At 39.8% G+C, this 22447-nt stretch overlaps 1 protein-coding gene across 2 annotated transcripts in view; it reads left to right on the forward strand.

Annotated features, from left to right (window-relative positions):
• Nucleotides 1-1408: 1408 nt before the first annotated feature.
• dst (dystonin) overlaps nucleotides 1409-22447 on the forward strand; it is a 100770-nt gene continuing 79731 nt past the window's right edge. The window contains exons 1-5 of one of the 2 annotated variants that reach the window (XM_087174570.1): nucleotides 1409-1604; nucleotides 1951-1982; nucleotides 3306-3494; nucleotides 7389-7602; nucleotides 21475-21536. In XM_087174570.1, the coding sequence (XP_087030696.1) occupies nucleotides 1421-1604; nucleotides 1951-1982; nucleotides 3306-3494; nucleotides 7389-7602; nucleotides 21475-21536 (681 nt within the window). In that variant the 5' untranslated portion in view covers nucleotides 1409-1420. Of the gene's footprint in view, nucleotides 1605-1950; nucleotides 1983-3305; nucleotides 3495-7388; nucleotides 7603-8766; nucleotides 8972-21474; nucleotides 21537-22447 lie in introns of those variants that run through there. The other variant, XM_087174569.1, reaches the window with a different exon arrangement.

A 22447-nucleotide genomic window follows, 5' to 3' on the forward strand; every position in this document is an offset into this window, starting at 1 on the left:
TATGTTTATTGTTGTGGTTGTTTAGTGCCGGAGGTTCCCTGGGCTGAATTATATTGAAATATGTTTCTAATATTCTTCCCCACTCATGTATGTAAATCGGGTGGGCAAAACATCAGTAACATCTCTCAGTGTAATGCTGTCCAGTGCAATACCACTGCCAACCACAACCTCAATAAAAAACATTGAATTAATATGTCTGACAGTGTCATGAAAAAGTGAACATTATTATCTATAGGTAGAATTTACGACTAACCTGTTGTATTAGATTTTGCACGTGTGTCTAAGTACTGAATGTTCTGTATATTAACATACATATCAATGTAACTGAGCATAGGTTGTCATAGGGTACATGGAATACTCTGCCTCTTCTGACGTGGGAATAACACTACTTTGTATTTAATAATGCTACATAAGTGAATACATGCTATATAAGAATAACCTTATACAGTAGCCTACATACATTCTAATGAGTCATATGTATGATAACATACTGTATTCAGATTTATTTTGTACATGTAAAAAATATAATACAATGTTATATTGGTTTGTTGTATAACACGTGCTAACATACTATGTTTAGTACTATGTTTATCAATGGCAGCCTCTGGCTTTTTGTTTGGGTGCAGAATTACCCTTCTAAATTTGAAAATAAAACTTTTTTTCACCCATTACACTTTGCTTGTCCGAGTCTTACATCTGACTGAAGAAAAAACCTGCACATGATGTTAGTTCATCAAAAAAATTATATAATCCATGTTGGATTATGATTAGATTTGGTTTCTATTTTTCCCCCCTAATCCTGCAAGTGTCTGTGCATAGCACCTGCCTCGTTGCAGGGCCTGCCAGCACAGCATGCTACATTTTACAGGGGTAGTAAGCCTGTACAGAAAAATATACCTAGGTACTCATAATAAACTGTATCAGACAGGCATTTTGTATTACCAATAATAGTGATCCAAACATAATAGTAACATTTTAGGTATACCATGGGTTGTGAATGCAAAATCTGTTCCATATAAACTATATCACTGGACTGTTGACTTTCACATACCCACGAATGTCTATGTGGATCCTTATAGGCTTGTTACTACTAGTATTACAGCATCATCCGTCTGGGCTGTCGACTCTGCAGCACATCACTGCGATGCTCAGATGAATCTGCTGACTCTCCCTGCCCCCTGTTAGAGAAAATAAATAAATAAAACTTGCGTCTCTGCTGAGTCATGCATTGTGCCTCACAATAATGATATCAATAGTCTGGGCTGTCTACTTTGAACCTACACGCTTGACACGGTTTGCTGTGCGATGCTTCACGTATGTCGCTCAGCGTCCTTATTCTCCTCTTGAGCTTTCAGCGGTGTAACGGCAGGGGAAGGAACCAGCTGTCTGATGCTGCGGGATCTGTCCTACATCTCGTCTTATGATGATCGCTGCGGCGTTTTTGGTCCTGCTAAGGCCGTACAGTATTCAATGTGTGCTGCTATTATTGCTGCTTTTGCTCGGGACTATTGCGACTATTTTGTTTTTTTGCTGCTGGCATCGCAGGCTTCGTAATGGAAAACATCCAATAAAATCTGTGCTGTCCGGACGCTCCAAGAGCCGCGGTGAGTAGCGCAGGCCAGCCGCATCTCCTCACCCTGCCAGCTCATCTTATGTCTGGACATTTACTGTATCCTCTGTGCGTCTTCATAGTATGTTTCTCTTATTTGTTGTAGCTAGTAGCAAAAGTCTGTAGCAATTGCACCTCTGCAGTTTGGGCTGATCAAACAAACACATGATTTTCCGGAAGGTTTTAAGGCAATTAAGGTTTTAGTTAAACTGGTCAGAAATGTCTTAAAGTTATAATAGGCTATATTGAACGAACGTATATCTGATATGTGACATGTCATACATTCATGGTAAATATTTGATCATAACACCCCATTCTAACATCTGTTATCTGTCCTGTAGTTGGCCTCCGAACGCACCATTTTCGATCAGAGGTAGGATGAACTTTTTACATTATGGGCTTGAGTCATTGTGATTCAATATTATCTAATAGCCAGGAGAGATGGTACTTTAAATGTGTTAAAGCTTTGTTCAGGCTGCATGATCCTTCTATGTATAATATAACGAATGCTTCACACACAAGTCTTGATTCTTTTGACTTTTATCGAAGGGCTGCGTGACTATTTTAAGGACCATGATGTGCGCAATGCGCATGTGTTATCAATAAATCATATAGGTGATTTTGCAGTTTCATACTTTAAGGTGGATGGAAACTCTTTAAATTGTGTTCTCCAAAACGCATTGCTTGAAACTCAGGTCTTAGTGAGCCGAGAGAAAGCTACTCAAATGTATGGTCCATAAACTGTATTCATCCTTCATGTTTGATGCTTGTGTGAATGCGTCCAGTAGAGCTTCAGGCGATCCGTTTCCGTTTTACGCATATTGTTTTCAAAATAAAACCTGACATTTTAAAGCTCGTAAATACATCAACTGCATAAAAACAAATTTAAACCATTATCACCACAAATTTGGCATCTTAACATTTAAAATTGTATATTATTGTATATAATGGCAAAGGTTGCTTTAGTAGGCAGCCTTTGCCAAAATAGGCTGTTTCTATAATCTATCTTCCTGGCATGGTCTGTATGGAGAGGCTTTGTCTGTAATTTCATTAAAACTAAAACTAAAGAGGGGTTGGTGAAAAGCAATTTTAGCACATAAACTCATTATTTAGTGATTATTCAGGTTCATTGCCACATTTGCATTTGATACACTGATGCGTACGGTCTTCTTTTTTCTGTCTTTTCTTTGTCTTTTCGTGACTGACTGTGGTTAAAATGTTCCTAAATCAAAAGCTTGCCGTTCCATAGCGGGTTATGTTATCTAACCACAGGACACTGAATCCCTACCAACTCAGTGCTGTAGCTGGTGGATATTCAGTATCATGTTCAAGGACACAACAGCAGGACAGTTGCTGAGACCAGTCTCCTTGATTATTACCTTCAAACTTAACGTGTAACAATAAACAGCTTCTTAAAGAAAAACACAGAGAGGGTCGAAGGAAGAGGGCGATAGTTAGAAATGTCGGAATTTACACTGAAATATTTTCCTTTCCTTCCTGTGTGGTGATTGGAATTGCTGTATCATCTTTCTCTGACTCTGAAATCTAGGTCACACAACAGATCCCCCCCTAGCTTAAGAAGCCTGGATCACATCACAATTATTATTCCTTTTATAATGAAGCTTATAATTTCTCTTGCTAAATCTGCTGAAAGTCTTATCTGCTGTGTGCTTGACATTTGTTCATGGTTTCCCAGGGCTTCAGGCACAGTCCACGTCACGCAAGAAGGAGCATACATGCTCGAGTGACAGAGGAAAAACCCAATCTGGTTGAGGTTCCTGAGAGTGAACCTGACTCATCAACCACTCTACGGAAACGCAAAGTGAAGAAGAGAGTCCTGCCAGAATTTTACCAGTCTGTACAAGTCACCCCCACACGCAAACCTGTAGGTACCCCCCCTTACCTGTAACCTTGATTAACACATGATGATAAAGTGATACTATTTTTTTGCTTGCTCCCCTCCACAGGGACACCCTTGTGCCTTTGAAGCCGGTAAGGATTCAGTAACTTACTCAAGGACACAGGGCAAGTGTTTGACTACAGGGCTTGGACCCTGGGTGTGCTGTTGAATTATGGTCTCTTTACACTATAGGTCTTATGAAATGAAAACCGGTACCTTGTATCCGTAGGTGTATTGTTGACTTATTTATCATCATATGACAAATATGGTGGTCACGGATTTTTGCACAAAAGACAATAAGGCTCCAGAGTCGCACCTTTAACAACAGATCCCATAGATTTGGCATGAACCATTTCATACTTGTCCTGGAGGTAATCTACTTTTTCTTCAGGTAAGCCGCCAAAAAATCTTAAATGCTTCTAAGCAACTACAACTACAATTTTTGTTTTGTTTTGTGTAATAAGAAATATTTAGTAATCACAAAATGACACCATGAATTCATACCTGATATGAAGTTCTACATTAGATTGAACCACTCTGGTCCAGTATTTTGACATTAATGTTCAATTTCTAAAGGTGTAGCAGCCTTGGTGTTAAAAAGCGGTATTGAATATGTTTCACAAACACATCCCTGAGCATTTTACTTATTCAAGAATCACAGGTTTTATAAGGTATTTACCTGAGAACCTGAACAAATTGATTTTTACTGATTTCCAGTTCCTCCATTTCAAAAGATTCCATGGGATCTATTCATTTTGCCTTGGTTTGTAGTCATCTTAGTCAGCATCTCAGCAGGTGTCCTCTCTTATCCATTCGAAGCCTGTTAACAATTTACCATGTTGGCATGAAAACATAATGTGTCTCATGTGGATCAACAGCTCAGCCCTTTGTTAACTCACCACAGCTTTAGGCCTTCAGGTTTTCATATCTGCATCTTTATGTCACCCTGTGAACCAGCTGCTCTGTTTCCGAACAAGAGCGTGCTCACCATCCTTCAATACCGTTATCAGCTTCAGATAGTGCAGTTAAAATGTAAAGTGAGGAGAGACGGGAAACCCTGGGCCAGACTGGAAATATTGACTTGAGGGGACGTGAATCAGAGAGCATAGCCATGACCCCCTCAGGTTTGCTGGGTTATCTGTATGTACTGCCGCTCGGATCCGAGAGAATGATCAAATCACAGAGTCTCTGGATGTTTCTGGGTGTGTTGAATGTCATTTATTGTATCCAGAACATTAAATATCCTACCCAACATTTATCCCTATACTAAACATCTCAAATCATGTCAAGACTTGACATGATGCTGATGCTGAACTTACTGACTGTGTTCAAAGGAACTTATTGATCTGTGCGAACATGTTGCAATGTCAAGCTTCTGTTCTGCAATACTGCAGATAACAGACACAAACAGTTTGGTTCTTTTTCTTATTGCCATTGTCAGCAAACTACACACATCAATGTGACTAGAACCACCTATAGTAGAGAAGACTTTTCATATCACAATCTTGTCTGATGGAAATTATGTTTATATACAACTACCTGAACATAATCCAGCCAATGATTACGTTGCCACCACAACGAGGTGCATATCGATGTGTTATTGTGGTTTCTGATGCCTTTAGATCGAATATTTTGTTGCCATGGGTAAAACAAAACCAAAATGTTTAAAATATTATTGATACAATATACAAATGAAATACTTAATGTGGCATTGAACAAAAAGCAAATCTGTGTTGGCTAATATTGTTATTGTAATAATAGAAAAGTGACTGGGGATCACAACATTAAAAACTATTTGGAGATTTAAGGAATCGTGGGAGCTCCATGATGTGGCTGTAAATGAGCAGACTTTAATATGTAATTGAGAAGTATAAACTAGTGCAGGCCTCGATCGGCCCAGCATGCATCATTCATGATATATTTGCATGACTAAAAAATGAATCATCCAGAGTGGTTGCCATGTCTTGGTGAAACCTATATTTTGTGTTTTTTCATTGATACACAGATATAGTATAATGTCCTCATATCCCTTTTTGTTAACAGTAACAGCTCCTGAACAAAGAATATTGGGTATTAAAGAATAAAGAATTTTGTACATTCTCTAAGGGAGAGGATAAGCTGTGTATGAAGTGATGGGGGAGGGCCTCCAGTCTGTCAACTATTCTTATCCCTGTGCAGTTTGTTCCTCATAAAGAAGGTGGAAAACAGACTTGGGAAATCATAACAGCCCAAACTAATAATTATTTCATAATAGTGCACATTAAATTTCCTCAAATCATGGAGATTTTTTTTTCTCCCCTTTTAGTAGGAGGAATTATGAATAAGCAGAAAGCTGATAAAAAAGTGCAACGCTAAGCTGCAGTTTTATCCTGACGAAAAGTGATGCAATGATGAAAAGGCTGCTAATATTAGCAGTGTGTTGCTTTTATCAGCTCTTACAGATTCTGCACTGAATGACCCCGCACTAGAACCCGAAGCAGATTCCTCTACTGCTATTTTAAACCAGAACTTATTTGCAGACACTTTCAAGTTTATCCTGCACATTTACATTTCATGCATCCAGATTTACTATATTAAAAATATCACCCAGGCAGGATCATAGTCAGTTTTTAGGTTGCATTTCCCCTTTATCATTAAGCAAATAAGGTGTCATCATACAGGTATTTTAGCGCCCCACCCATCTCCTTCTAAGTCAGGTTGTGTTAACCTGCATTTGCTCCGTTGCTCAACCTCAGGTGTGTCAGGGTGCAGCAGGAAAGTCATTACTTCATAATTTTCCTTTTTGTGAGCAATTATGTTATTAGCAGCTCGAGTTACAGCTGGAAAATGTCTGCAAAAGTTCAAGGAACAATAACAGTCAGAGATAATCCTGGATGGGTTGCATTTAATGGCGTTATTATATGTTTTTCTGGTTAAAGTAGCCTTTAACCGGGTTTATAATTAAACCCGGTTAAACCCACTTAATCCAACTGCTTTTGTTGTACACCCATGATCCACTCCATCCTCTCAGGTAATTAGCACAATGTATATGAATGCTTCCCACCCTACCCTCTGTGGTTTACACACCACCTACAGTGTAGGAGATTATAATGTGCATCTGTAGCGAAGTCCTTGCCATGAGAAACCGTGGGAGCCCTTGTCTTCCTATTACCCCCCCACACACACACACACACACACTCGCCTCGGAGGTAAATGTGTAGCCAGCCAGCACCTCTTTTTGTGCAGGGATGGCGCTCTAACACCGCCGTTGCTGTTGGAGCTGCTGTTGTTGGCTACACCGGCTGTGACGCGGAGACACATGCAGTCTGCTCTCCCCATCACAGTCCAGCTCTGCCTCGACAGCACACAGCGTACCATCCCCATCAGCCCTCCGGAGATCTGACATCACCTCACATCCTTAATGCTCCGATGGCCGGAGCATCCCTCAAAGGGCGTGGCACCTTGAGAAATTAACGCACGAAATGTGTGACTGAAGAGTGGAAGCTAATAACGCACAAATAGGATTTTTTTCCCCCTTCTTCTTCTTCTTCTTCTTCTTCTCTTCTTCCAGCTGACAGGTCTCCATGTATACAGTGGTAAGTCTTATTGTTGACCTGGCGGGGGAGCCATTTACTGTTGATTTCACATCGCCTTTATTTGGCTCAATTTTTAATTGTTATGGATGATTGCGAGCTGTCGGCTCATGTCACGGAGCGTCCTCACACCTAACATGCGCTCACATTACGCACTTTGACCCGCAATGGTGAGAAATCATCTGATTTGCGCTTGTTATTCCTGCGCCACGTTCTCTTTCATTTTTGCCTGGGAGTGAAATCAAGACAAGCATTGTTCATTTTTTCCTCTCTCTCTCTTTATCCCCCGTTTTCTTTTGTCTCACAGAGCTCCAGTTCGGGGAACCCTTCCCTCCACTGCTCCATGTCTTCCTCGGCGGATTTCTCAGACGAGGATGATTACAGCGTTAAATCCGGGTCGGCATCGCCGGCTCCGGGGGACACTTTACCCTGGAACCTGCCCAGACACGAGCGGTCCAAGAGGAAAATCCAAGGAGGATCCGTGCTGGATCCGGCAGAGAGAGCCGTGCTCAGGATCGCAGGTGAGCGGCTGACTCCTTGTTGTTGTCCGGTTATCAGATAGTGCGGTAAAGAGAAAAACAACGCTGGAATATGCTGCAATATACGGAGAATGATGAGCTCATAGCGACTTATTAAGCTGTATCTTTTCCTGGTAAACCCAGTGTTATTTAGGGACCTAAACACAGGGTCTGAAGTGACATGGACCTGTGGTACATGTGATGGTATTTTGGTCAGTTCTTATTCTGGATATGGTGCTTTAAAATGAACCAAAGCGGTATTGGATATGTAGTGTAATTTCAAAAGGAAACAACTGTATTTTTCTTTGAGCCAGCCTCTGTCAATGAGTAGCTTTAAAGGCCCATTTTAATGTATGATTTCATTTTTCATTTAAATTATTTATTGAGACACCCTAACCCTCACGAGGACGCATCTTAATGCCCAAAGGTCACATTTGTTCCCTATAAATTAAAAAAAAAAAAAAAAAAAATCCTTCTCATGTGGACACTTGTTCGTTTCACTCTTTATAACAAGCTTAGAGAGCTGAAGTTTATAGCACTCGTGTAGGCTATTTAATAATGATACTCTTGGACGTTTTAAAAAAACGCCATAAGAAATAAAGTCAGATCGATATAGGGAGTGTTGTGGGTGAACTTTTCAATGAAAGCTTGCAGCTTAGTGTGACAGTATGGTGACAGCTGATCTGAACCACTGGCAGCAAAGAGACTGACATCTTCTCAAACAGTAAGTCCTGTAAATGTGCCAGAGTTGTTTAAAGTCTTTGGCAGGTGGACAGCAGCGAAAAAGAAAGTGGTCCATGTCACGAGCCGGTACTGAGAAGCCTGAGTTTATTATCACACTATAAAAAGTGAACTGACCATTCAGTTTGGTTTACGCAGGTAATTTTACTCACTGGTGCGAAAATCGCGCACATGGGCGTCAGACCTGCTGAGATGTATCCTCTCGTGATAAGAGAGTAAGATATAAATCTCACTTTCGCCGTCCGGCTGATTGACTTGTTAAAAGAGGCATTTTTTTTTGCAGTGCAGCACGTCCGGCTGTCCTCCCTATCAATCCGTGAACTCCAGAGAGGAAGTGTGGCCACTATTGGACAGAACGCAGACAAGGGAGGGACTTAGGGCGTTTCCTTTAGTGCAACAACAGCGCCGATCACTCTCGAGTCCTCAGCACATACACATGCACACACACATACATACATACATACACACACACACACACATACACTCACACACGCTGTGTCCCTGTCCGCCGCTGGTGAATGTCCAGTTTGTGGAGCCCGGGTTATGGCTCAGTACGCACCGCAGGCTTATGTGCTCTCCGACGAACAGGAATACCTCCAAGCCTATGAGGATGTTTTGGAAAAATACAAAGGTAGGATCAATGGTGATTGGATAGCCAATTGCTTCAGCTTTGGGACGATGAGGAAATTGCCTGATTACTGCTTGACAGCTCGATAAATGTCAGCATGCGCCCCTCTCTTCCTCTGGTGACCGGCTGCTCCTAGTGTCCTTATCCCCGCAGTGGAAAAGTGAGAATATTTCCTGCATGACATCACGTTTAGGCTGATTTTTAGTAGCCAAAACAAAGGCCTTATTATATGATCACATCTGATCATTAGATTATGGGATTATTTCTCTTGTTTAGCTGTGGTATGAAAATTTGTAGCTCGAAATATGCCTGGAAAAACAAGAAATCAAGCCAGACGATTACAGTGTCTGCATTGTTTACCTTCAGTCTGAAAGATCTAAACAGATAAATCAAGTCTGTTGTTTGACTTAATTGTACTTTCACAATATAAATGATGTATTTGTATAGGTTTTGGCTGATCGCCTATAGAAATACCACTGAGTGAATAGTGCTTCGCTGACCTATGTGGTGTCTCAAGGCAGACAGGACAATGACATAGCAGGGTGAGGCGTTAGCTCATATCAGTGGCTCGTGTCGTTTCATGTAGCTGCTCCTTTTAGGTCAGTCCCATTAATTAGATCAAATCCATTACACATATAGAGATCTATATTATTCAGTGTCTCTGCGACAGCGAGAGCTCGTTGACAAAATCATACACATGTACTCTGAGGCCCGAGGAGATCCAGTGGAGCTGCATTCACACTGACAGCAGAGGTTTTAACTCTTGAGTTTCCTTTTCAATCAGGCTAACAAAGTGAAACAACAGCACAATAACTAACAGACTGTGGACTATTGTATTCATGCTTGCCATGAGCTTTTTCTCTCAGCTGTTGAAGCATTGTAGCCAGCAGGGCCAGTCAGCTGTGGTATACGGCTTAAACGCCCTGACTGGACTCTTAATGGGATCATATGATGTAGCATCATTAGGAATCTGTATCTGTTTTCTTCAGGCAGAGGAGCTTTGACACACAATGAGCTTACTTAGTTTTTCTGTTTTCTCATATCACTAACTACCACTCGCATTAGTTTTTACATGTTAAGTATTGATTCTTGGGAGATATTTGACTCCCCGCCAGCTGGTGCATGAACAATGAACGTATCAAAGAGGGGTAAGGTATTCTTTTGTATTTTTAAAAAAATAATTTTAGCAACAAATTTCCAAATTTTCTGGAGTGTTATCGTCTTACAGTAATTCTAATGTAGTTTCAATCCAACCAATTTATTATGCTGACTATTTCTTAAGTAAAATTGGCTGAATTAAGTGTCTTTTTGGCTTATCAATAGCATTCTGCACAGATTTGTCTTTTTTTGGCTACAGAGCCTTCCTGGTAGAAAGTTGAGTTTAGCAGATGGGCTAATCATTGGCAGGAAAAAAAGTTCCAGCTTAGAGAGCTGAAGCAGAAAGTCTTCAACACTATCAACATTTATTTACCAGGGTTCAGCTAAGGAGAGAGGGAGCTATAGCTGAGACTATAGCTGGGTTATAAACATGAAGAATTCATAATTTCTTTGCAAGGTAGTGGGCTCCATGCTTGTACCTGATAATGCTGGAGAGTGGTGAGTGAGATAACGACAATTGATAAAAATGAATATTAGCAAAGCTTTAGAAAGTTAGATCTTAGCTTATGAAAGTTAGGTATACAACACCATAGCACAGTGTACAGTATGTCAGCATATATAACAGGATGATTAGGCCTAAATATGTATCCTTACATCAGAGCCAAATACCTTCTACCTTCTTAAAATGATCTAGTTCCCAATCAATCCCAATCTTCCCATAAAACATTTGCTTTCATAAAACATTTCTTTGCTTAATATGTCTATAGAGTGCTGGCTAAGTGCAGGAAAAATCCTTGTTTTTAATTTTTAAAAGTTTTATTTGCAGTTGACAGAATTAGCCAGAGCCCCCAAGCTTCTCTTCATGTGATGCTAAGCTTATCAAAGAGAGACATTTTCATCGCCAAGTCATCATCAGTAACCAAACAAACAAACCAGTAAACAGAGCAGCAAGAGGGCCAGCTATAAAGTAGGGAACAGTTTTTTCTTTGTTTCTCCAAATCAAGATATAGGATCGGATCCTTTTCATATTGGACAGTGGAAGTTCAGGCAAACACATTGTAATTTATTGTTAGTACGTGCACTGGTGACTTTGTGTTTACGTGGGTGGTTGTCATTGGTGGTTTGGCTTGGTTCCAGAGTCATCAAACACCTCTGAGATAATGTCAGCTGTCAGTTTCTAGAGAAAACTGTACAAAACTGTAGTCTTCACTGTGGTGAGTGAGTGCCATGTGGCGCGACACATGCACTTGTTGACCTCCAGTGTGACCCTTAGTGAACTTAACCATTAGAAATAAATTGGCAAATTTTCAAGATCAAGGAAAAACCATATGAAGAGCTGAACTGTGAGTTTCGGATGTTTCTTGAGCTTAAGCACAATTGCCATTGACTGGGTCCATGCATGTAGTTCGTATTGCTCCAACCTTAAGAATGTCACACTAATTAGGTATTAGAGTTAATTATACACTTTGCGATGGAATTGCTTTAGGCCAGGATGAAATTCAATGCAGGCTTTACAAAAGACTGTTAACTTGAGGAATGAGTTAAAGACATGGTTTCCTGGACACACACAACAGTTAAATACACTGGGTAGTGGCTGTTGTTGGATTGCACTGTTCTAGCAGAGCCTGCTTGGTCGGTCCTCAACATGATGGGAGCGAGTTTCCCAGCAGATGATCATCCTCTGACATCAGGGAAGATTTAATGGATTAGACATTTGGTGGTTCAGTCAGCTCTTCTTGCAGTTGGTTCATTTTGTTTTTAAGGTGCCATATGGAGTCAATAGTTTGAGTAGATGGAAGGAAAGTATATTTCTAGAGGTGGACCCAAAATGAGCAGGTTTTGCTTATTGAGTGAACTGAAAGTCTTGCAGAAAATATGCAGAAAATTCTAATTTTTTTTATTGTTTTTCAATTTGGTGACTTGCTTTGTGACTTTTGTGCATGAACACCATTTTTTTTTTATTTGTGGCCAAATATATTTTTGTCTTAATAAACATTACTAGAAGACAATGTTTAAATTTACATTTATTAATTTATTATTAATTCATTGATCTATTATTTATCAAACATCCATTAAGCTCATTTCCCAAGTTTGAAAAAACGATCTTTTGTGCAAGGCTTTAGATTACAGACATATACAGTATATTGTATTGACTGTTACAGATTTAATTCCTTTCAGTAGACGCCCATATACACTACCAGTCTGTAGGATGGCTGCTTTGTAAGTTATGTGTTATATGAGGGTGTGGTCTCTCACTGGCTGTCTGACATTTCTGTCTGTGAATCACTGCAGTCTGCCTTATGATTTAATCTCTCATTACAAGTAGGACTTCTGTAGAAACAATAAGAAATACCTTATTATTATTCAAATCACCCTCATATACCCTTATATTATACTCATATTATCCTGTGTTGTCAAACAGTGATGAGTGAGAGAGCATTGTGTTTTTTGCACAGTCACTGCCTTTGTCCATCCTCCTGGGCCGTGCCCAGCCCAACCCCTCTGCTCTATGTCGACAGCCCACTCATCACATTCAAATGGCCCAGTGGCCCACACATGCAGCAGGCTGCTTCTATGGAGACTGTCTGCTGCCATACAAAAGACACTTTGTTTTTTAGGGCGAGCAACATCCAAGTTCCACAGACTTGTTCATGTGTCAAGCTGATGATGGTGTCACTCCTTTTTTGGCGTTTCATTGAGGCTTAAACATCAAGGAGCCTCACTTTGAAGGTGGTCTCTTTCCACCTAATTCAACCTACGACTTAATGTTCCGTACTGCATATTGCACGTGCACAGCTGGCCATTGTAGCACTAACCACTAACCTGTATTGTTCACAAACAACAGGATCATGCTTCATAGGTTTAAGTTAAACCCTGTTTTTCAGATTGGTAGAAAGGGAGAATACATATTATTTCAAGTATGTACACTTTATATCTGCCAACCAATAATTTTCTAACGACATCAAATGAAACAATTACTTCCACTTAAAGCAAGATTTAATTTTGATTTAAATTTTTTTTCCATTCTAGAAGATTATCAGGAAAAAAATATGGCACTTGGACATGATGTATTTGATAGCAAAAATGTGCGCAAATATGATTTAGATAGTATAATCACTAGGCTGTCTAATTATAGTGTATGGTGTGTTCTAGGGTAATTTCTCAGCTACTACGGCCAGAATTCAAAGTGCTAAGTTCTAATAGCTAATTAAGTGCATCAGATCTTTGGATCAGTTTCCAGCACAAGCTCAACTTTCTGCTCCATAACCTCACAATAACATCGAGCAGAGGCTGATTTGAAGCAATGAAAACAGCTGCCCATGGTTTCATTTTACAGGCTTCACTAATATGTGTTCTCAGATCAGAATGCAAGTTATCTGCAGTCAGAAACCCAATGTCGGGGCATTTGCCGTCATTGTCCATCAGTTTGTCAAGCTTTTTCCGTGGAAAAACAAAATGTTAAAAAATATGAACCATTAACAGTAAATACGCACTACGCTAGAAGTACTTAAGATAAAACATAATATTGTTCTTGTTGCCATGCTCCTCACTGATCTGATCAATAGACTTCATTTAAAATGGGCCGTGTAATCCAAACCAGGGCTCGCAGAAAGCTTCTTACTGCTCCATCAGTCTTTCTCAGAAATCTATTTTGTTTTTGTTTTTTTCTTCAATCATATATTATTCCTGCATTACTCATTTATAGATAGGTAGCACATGCATTGCCCCTTTGGAATACATTTGATTAATATTATCAACATATGTTTAGGAAGTTAAATGAAATATAACTTCAGTGCAGTCACATTCAATTGCATCATGTCTGTGCCAGAGCGTGATGCCTGTTCTCTGTTATATTTCTAAATGTTGTATTTATATGCTGTCATGGTGACGGGAAGACCAGCGTGGCCGAACCTCATTCCACAGCTTTGCTTAGCTCCACTTACATGAGATCATCTTTTGAGTCTCTGTCCCACCCCTGACTCATGCTCGGTTGCCTTTCCTCTCCCGCTCCAGCGGCACCACCCTTCTCTCCTGAATGCAGCAGATGCTGGGAAGCAATCACACACTAGCAGCAGGAAACAGATTTCCTTTCTCCACTTTTTATTGGGTGGGCAAGAAACGGGCAGCTCCATCTGCTTTTATGTGAACTCCACATCATAAAAGCTATTGTTTTAAAACCTTTGTGATCCTCACATGAATTGGATTATATCAGAAGCTAATTGTGAAAATAACATTAAAGGATTTATTTTTTTTGAGTGCCCATTAGTGAGAAGTGGGTCTAGTGTGAAGATACAGACTGGTGATGAATTAAAGGAAAAACCTGAATACAAGAGAGGAGAAACATAACAAATACAGATGCTTCCATATAGGGTACAGGGGACCGCTGAATGTTTTGATGAGTATGAAAATGATGTGAATCATATACTGTGACTTTTATGTTCGCGTTTTACACTGTGTGAGACAGCGCCCTCCGGCACCATCATCAAAACACCAAATATGGGAATATCTTATAAAGAAATAGTTTTTATCCCTTCAGTGAAGTTTCAGAGGCTTGTAGAATCTGTTTTTTTCTTTACTTTGTCACCCATCTGTATAATTTAAGTAATAACATACAAAAACCATTTTACCTTTTAGAGTGAAGATTGTTCAAAATGCGAGTTGCAAAAACAAACAACTCACCAAATCTATTTTATATTGCTAACGTAATTATCATCAATATATACTAGCTAATGAATTCATGTCAATTCTACTTTGATACCTTAAAGAAGCTAATCCTAAAGAAGTGGCGCTGCTCAGATGGTGTATTATAACTTATTGTCTTCTTAATGCAGCAACGGCTGAAGCTCTTGCCAAGACTCATAAGTACGCTAACCAGCAGTTAATGCTAACACTGACTGTGTAGCAATATCAATACTTACAAGTAGCTCCTTCAGTTGGGCTGATCAAGAAAAGCTTTGTTTGAAAATGATGGAAAGTAGCCCCTCTTTGTAGTTGCTATAGCTCATTTTTATGCAAAATAATTCAACATGACTGAAAATTGTAACTTTATTTAGGATGATATTGGAAAAATATATATATTTACAGTGGGTAGCTGTTTTTTTTTTGGGATTTTGGCAGTGCCAAGCCAACATTTCTATGGTGTTTTTTCAAAAAAGGATGAATGTGTTTAACAGCCCCTGTGTAATTGTATCACAGCTAAAAATTTACACAGAATTATCATAAATTATAAATCTTGATCAGGATTTTCCGTAGTCAAAGTGAGAGGGAGGAGGGGGAACAGATTTCCATGAGCAAATACTCACTTAAATGTGGCAGTTGCAGCTGTTGCACATATGGAGGCTAGAAAGTGAGTGTTAGTAACTGTGTGTGCGTTCATGTTAGTACCGTTAGTGTGTATGTATGTCCCATTAGCTGTCGTTAATGCTCCCCCTTTTCCTCTCCTTGACTTTGCTGAGTGCCTCTGTAGTGATAGCTCATGCCTAAGGGTACTTTGACAGCTTCACCTTGATCCTCCATTTGCTTTTCATCAAGGTTCATGGAATATTCTATCATCACTGGTGAATATACTGAGTATTATATCTGAATAGCCTGAAACTTAATGAATAAAAAGCCAGTCATTAATTAAGAAGACACCTCTTGATGCACTACACAGTAAAATTAGTCACAAAGTTAGTCAGTAAGCTCTGTGTATATAATCAGTCACTACTGCTCTGTGTAGAAGCCACTGTTCACTGTGATTTAGTTTGAAGTTCAGGAAAATACTGATCAGAGGAGAATGCTGAAAATTTTATGCGGAATTGGCTCAAAACAAGACGGACAAGATAATAACAATACTCTGCACAGATGCTCAGGCATTGTACCCTTTTCTTGCAGTCTCCTTTAATTTAGTCTCCAGGCTTAAGACAAAGCAAAGGCTGAGTTGGAGGGCTGCTTTGAAGCCTTGACAACCTGTTTCAGTTACATATTTCAGACTCAGCCCTGCCCCTCTGAAAAGAGTATTCTCACTTACAAAGAATGACAGGTATTTCCCCATCATCGTCTCACATTGTAGTTTTGTTTACTAGCTACCCAGATACCACTTTGACAGAGTTGTCAAACAGTAAAATCCAGTGGTAGCCATTTGTGCTGAGTCACCACTCCTGTGGGCCTCAGTCATAAAGGGCAATATATACATTAATTCACAAGTGTGACTGATCTGTAAGTTGCAACAGATCATTTTTAGCCAGGATACTGTCATGGCTAAAAAGGATGGCGGTGTCAGTCTATTGGTCAAATAATCAGTTAATCAATTAATCATTGCAGCTCTACTTTAATTAATCTATAGCCAAATACCTAAAGCTAATAACATTCCCATCAACCTCATCTGTACTTGTGTTTTCTGTTCAATAAGCAATGCTAACAAGCCAGGCTAACAAGTCAAGCTAACATGGTAAACTTTATACTCCCTACACATCAGCATCTCAGTATGGTCATTGTGCATTTAGCTCAAAGCACCACTGTTCCTATAGTACAGCCTCACCATTTCCGCAAGCACTGGAAGAGTGAACAATGTCTTTTGCACATTGCGTGTCCTAATGAAGCATGAACGTTGATCTAGAGCTGAGCTGTAGGATGTAGCGAAGCTTTTTCATTTTGGATACTTTTACACTGACTGTGTATATGTGACCATGAACGCACAGAATTATGCTGCTATGAAGGAGATTCCCTCGATGTGTACTTTAAGGAACATTTTGAGAATTTTGCTACTCATCAAAGGGAAGCCTGTTCAGTCAGAGGTGTAAGATGTTAACCTCGAGCAGGATAACAGTGACAAAGACCAGTACCTACTTCAAAATCTCTGCCACTGCTACGCAGTATATGGCCTTGTACCCAAAACAAAGCAGAGGCATACATGTCTTTGCTCACTGAGCTGGTTATGACACACAAGAGGTGAAATGAGAGCTGTTGAGCAAGAATGTTTAGCGAGTCCTTGTCATACGCTGGAAGGTTGAGGGCTTTTCAGTTTACACTTTGTCTGTTTTGATCCCCCTCCCATACGAGGTCAAGAGGATTACACAGGCTGGATTTTGATTGCGAGGACTTTTTGACTTTGCTCTGCTCAGAATCATGTGAGGATATTTTAGGCATCCTGACGCAACAAGATGCCAAAGGATGTCACCAGCCCCCCCTGTGCAAGTCATTCTCTGGAAAACAACAGTTTATCCGTTCTATTGTTCAAAGAATCTTGTAAAAATATTGTAATGAAAAGCCGGTGTGAAGTGCTGTAGACTTTACTGCTGCCGGTTGAATTTCCAACAGTTTGGTTGTGCGTTGTTGGACACAGTTTAGTAACTATCATTCATTCATTCATTCAAAGACAACTCTACTATAAGTTTAACTTTACTACGTACATTAACTTCAGTCATCTTTATTGTACGTAAGGAAATGAAGGACGTCACCTAAGGGCCACAGATTATGTGGTCTGCAGTTTCAATGGCAGCATGGTTTAGAGTTGTGGCTATTTATAGCTGTGCACATGTGCTTTGCTGAGGTCTACAAATAACAGTCTCAGGAGCTCCATGGCTGTCCGTTTGAATGCTGTGGTGGACTCTTGGCTAGTGCTGGGCTTAGTTTATAGTCAGGGAAAAGACAGGCCACAAACCGGTGTGTACGATGTACTGTACAGTAAATAATACCTTAATTACTCACAGGTCAACCTCCTATCATGGTGTAAAATTGCACTTCTGCAGGGAGGCTGTAATGGCAAAATCTTTTAGATGGCACCCAAACATCAAGAAGTGCAAATATAACGAGAGAGACAGGTGGTTAGTCTGGCTTTTTCATGTGATCCTTCAAACATCAACCCATTAAAGTCAAAGGTCACAAGCTGTTGGTTATACTCTAAGCTGTTCCCAGACCTCTGCTGGATGTGATTCATCTAACTACTTGAATGTGTGCGAATGTTTAAACGTCAAAAGGAAAATTTGTGTTATTCTTAAATACGTAAAGCAGTGTGGTGGATTTGAATAAGTACTGTATTTTCAGTAAAAGCAGTTACTGTATGTAGTTCTAGTTGGCGTCAGTGATCACAATTTGGAGGCTCTTTACACTATAAGAAAGCCTTGTGTAAGCCGTATGAAACAAATCTAAATAATGAGAAAAGCAATAAAGAAATGGAACACACGTCTGCACAATAAGCCACAGTATTGTACTGTCGCTAATTGAATCAGATATGGGGTTTAATAGGTAAAAAAAGTGTGAAAGTCCAAGTAGCATAATCATGTATTTTATTAGATGTGATAAGTAGAATGAGATTGATTGGGCGGATAAAGTTGTGCAACGTCAGGAGAATGAGATGATCATATTTGATCTGACATTATGTCATTGTTATTGTTAGAGGGGGAAAGCTGATTTGTTTAATGTCTGATATTTGACCTTTATTTATCTTTAGGACTGTTTTCATTTTATGACCAAATAATCTGAGACTGCTGTTTAAAAGATGGGAGCATTCAGTTTCTGTTGGACTGACAATAAACCAGTTAATCCTTACGTTTTATTCTCATAAGATCCTCAAGAGGGCACTATACTATTAAGCTCACCTTCATGTTTTTTTGGGAAGCACATGTATAGAAATAACTCATCTTATTGCATATACAAACCTGCTGCCTACTTCTGTTTCTGTTTATGCTGCTAGTATTAAAGATTTAATAGGGATGGCATAAATAATGAATAACCGGGTATCTCACCATCTGACACTAGCTGATGTTGATGTGATGTGTTCAGTGTGTCTGTTATCAGTAATCTGTGCAATATGTGAAGCACAGCAGCCTATTGTTGACCACATCTGATAGCACTCTGTTTGAGCCTGTCCTTGATCTGAGCTGGAGAGTTTCCCTGAATACTTGCCCGGCCAATCTATATTAATGAGTTTTTCAGTGGAGGTTTATATATTATGCAGCAGAGAGCTTAGATATGGGCATTACAAACCAAATTGGTATCCTACTGCAGACTGCACTGCTTTATCTCTCTCTGTGATTCAGCTCTACTGTAGAGTCACAGGGACGGACGCATCGGCGATGACACAGCAGCACTGCCGGGTAAAGGCCTCTCGCTGCATCACTGTTTCGATGTGATCACAGACTACTTTCCTTATTTGGTAGGATTCTTTAATTGATCACGTTTAGTGAGTCATCTTAGTCGAACTGCTTTGACAGGCCAAAGTGTTCCTTCTTTTATGTGATGTTTCAGCTTCATGTCAGGCCCTCATCTAGACCAACATACATAATGATAAATTGTCAGATCAACCCACTTTCTAATTCTCAGCAGCTTTTACACATGGACTATTTTTAGATGAACTAAATGTAAAAATCTGCAGAGTACAGTCACAGGACTCTTAAGGTACCCCTGTTGTCCTGGAAATGTGTGTTTCAGGCGTTATGATAAGTCAGCCTGGTCTGTTATATAAGAATAACCACCCACAGCAACTGTCAAATGAAAAAGATGCCACCCTGTCAGAGGTAGGCCTGCTTTCGTTTTCTGTGACTGCCTTATGTAACTGGTACACAAATTATCAAAAAACAAATGTAGAAATTCCATTAAAAAAATCAGATCTGAATAACTTGCGTTGAAAGATCGCTTGGCCTTTTTTGGTCAGGTTGCTTCAGGAAGAGTGTTGATGTTGTTATTTGTCTGGATGTGTTCTCAGTTGTTTCTGCTGATGCACAATATAATGACCTGAGAATGTTTTCACCTTTGAACATTAAAGTATATAGTTGCGCATGGTTATATTGCTCAAGATACACAGGATAAGATATTAGCCTTAATCAAGTGTACCATGCTGCCAGAACAAATCATGGTACATTTCTCTTAAATAACATCTTGAACTGTATCCTGCCGCAGTCTTTCCTTAAACATGTCAGCAAGGAACTTTTCTTCTTTTTTTTTTCCCCCCTTCATTTTCTTTTACAAGAAGCACTGATTTCTTGTGTGGTTTTGAGTGCTGCTGCTAGATAAACACTTAACCGCGTGGAAACTCAAAATAGTGTGTAGCGATGGAAAACCTGACAGAACTCGTTCTGGAAGCTTGATGAGAAAGGGAGTCACGGCTGCCCTAGAGGCTGGCAGGCAGGCAGCAAGGCAGTCAGGCAAGAAGACGGCGACTGTAACTCCTTCCTCAGTCGCTTATCCACATGGCATCCGTCTACCTGAACCACGATCCTCTTGACAGCCCTCGGGAGCTGGTTCAGAGAATGAAGTACCCGCTTAAAACTGAGAGGGAGCGTAGGACTCACCTGGTTACTCTCATGTGCTGCATGGGTCAGTATTAATCAGTATTAATCTTACTGCTTCTTGTCATTTCCTTGAGAGATTATTCATGTCCGTGCTCGTTCATGACTAATAGTAGGTAAGTTATCCTTGAGCAAAACTCATTTTGTAATCCGCACTGAGGAAAATTAAAGGGAGGATGTTATCTGTGTTGTAAGTCCCGTGGTCAAAGTTCAGGAAAATGCTGATTGTCATCCACCTAGTTGTTGTGAACTGAATGCGACCTAGTTGGCAGATGATGTTGTAGATGTGATCGATTGTGCGTGTGTGTTTTTTTGGTGTTCGCTGAAGGATAATTGAGAGGAGTTGTTTCTGTCATACTGGGAGGCGTGGCAGCCGTGACATGAGTCATGGTTGTGGTGGCTGGCATGAATCCTCCTGTGCTCTGACACTGCATAAAGGACAGTCTTAAAGAAAATACGGTGACAAAAAATATGAGTTGCTCATAATACTGTAAAGAAAACATATATGAGATGCAGTGTAAGAACTGGTGTTCCTTTTCTTCATTATACTACTACTAGAAAAAAAAATGAGTGAGCAAAAAAAAGAAAAAAAAAAAAAGGATAAAACTTTTTTTCCCTATTTTATTGCATCCATTCGCATCCTGGTCTCACATATGTCACTGGTGGCAGGAAGTGTGGTTGCTATGGTGATGGGAAACAAGAAACATAATGTGGTCAGCAGCATGCAGGAAAGAGTGATGCCATTTCAGTCTCTGGGTAACAACATCCTTCTTTTTCAGCCACAGGGACTTGAGGTCTTCATTAGTTCTTCCATCACTTTCAATGAAAGTATAAATAACTGACTGTCTGCAACAGGAAACAGAGGATTTAGCTACTAAAATGAAATGCTTCAAAACCTCGAGGCGCTCACATGCTCAACAGATGCAGTTATGTATTTGTGCCCTCTGTATTTGTCTCTGACCTTGTATGCCATTAAATGCCATGCAACCTAATAGGCTACATAACCGGCTTACACAGAGGAGAATTAAGCTACTCCAGAAACCTTCACAAAAAGTGTGCTGCCCGTACACCTCTGATGATTGCTTTATAAAGTGAAAAAAAATCACAAGACGTGTTTTCTGTTCTTGCTCCCTTCCTCAGATGAAAGAGACAGAGTGCAGAAGAAGACATTTACAAAATGGATAAACCAGCATCTGCTGAAGGTAAGAACAGTTTGTTTGTCCTGTCTATTTAATTTAGAATTTCATAATATGGAAGCTGATCTAGAAATCGAACTCATTTGCGCCCTATGTGTTTATATGGAAACTATAGTCACTAATACAGAGATGAAACCTAAATAATAGTTAAAATTCCAACGATCAGCAAAACGTCCTCAAACTTAAACAATCCATTAGAGAGGTGTTGACAGTAATAACATTTACCATGTTAGGTCCCAACATGCTAACATTCCTCCCTCCTTATTAAAGCTTGATAAAAGTCATTTAGTATGACATGTGCTGCTATGTTGCTGCAGCAGCAGGTTGTCTTTTGTTGACTCAGGCATTTGAATCACTTACTCCGCTGTTTCATCTGTCCGTTGAATTTAATGAAACACATTAACAGACGGACAAGCGTTAGCAAGTCACTGCCAATACGCCTTTCTTAAAAAAAATGAATCATTGCCTGGGAATCAAATGTAATATTGTACTTTATAGGGTTCTTGTGTCATACACGTATGTAAGACATAAACATGGATCTGTGATATAGCCTCTAAATTAAAGGGACTTTAAAAAAATAAAAAAATTTTAGACGTGAAATTGGTTGGTACTAGATGCATTATGTCTTGAAAATTGGACATCTTTCAAGTAGTCGTTTGCTTGCCAGATAAAAGTGGAGAGCAGAAAATGGGGTCAAGCTAACAGAAACGTTTCAAGCTAGCCTGGCAGTAACTCTCAAAAATAAAGTGGCTAGATGTGGCTTATTGTGTTTGGCAGCTCAGTGCTCAGTTATAGAGCCAGTGAGAGCGATGATCAACCATAGAAAATTGGTTGCTTTTGCACAAGCTGTCTCAACAAGATGAGTTTTTTTTTTTTATTGTCCGTCATCCATTCTTGCAAAAGCGGTACCATGTGAC

This window comes from Seriola lalandi, unplaced genomic scaffold (genome assembly GCF_002814215.2).
Source record: "Seriola lalandi dorsalis isolate HSWRI2012SDOR001 ecotype SW California unplaced genomic scaffold, Sedor1 jcf7180002054364, whole genome shotgun sequence".
NCBI lineage: Eukaryota > Metazoa > Chordata > Actinopteri > Carangiformes > Carangidae > Seriola > Seriola lalandi.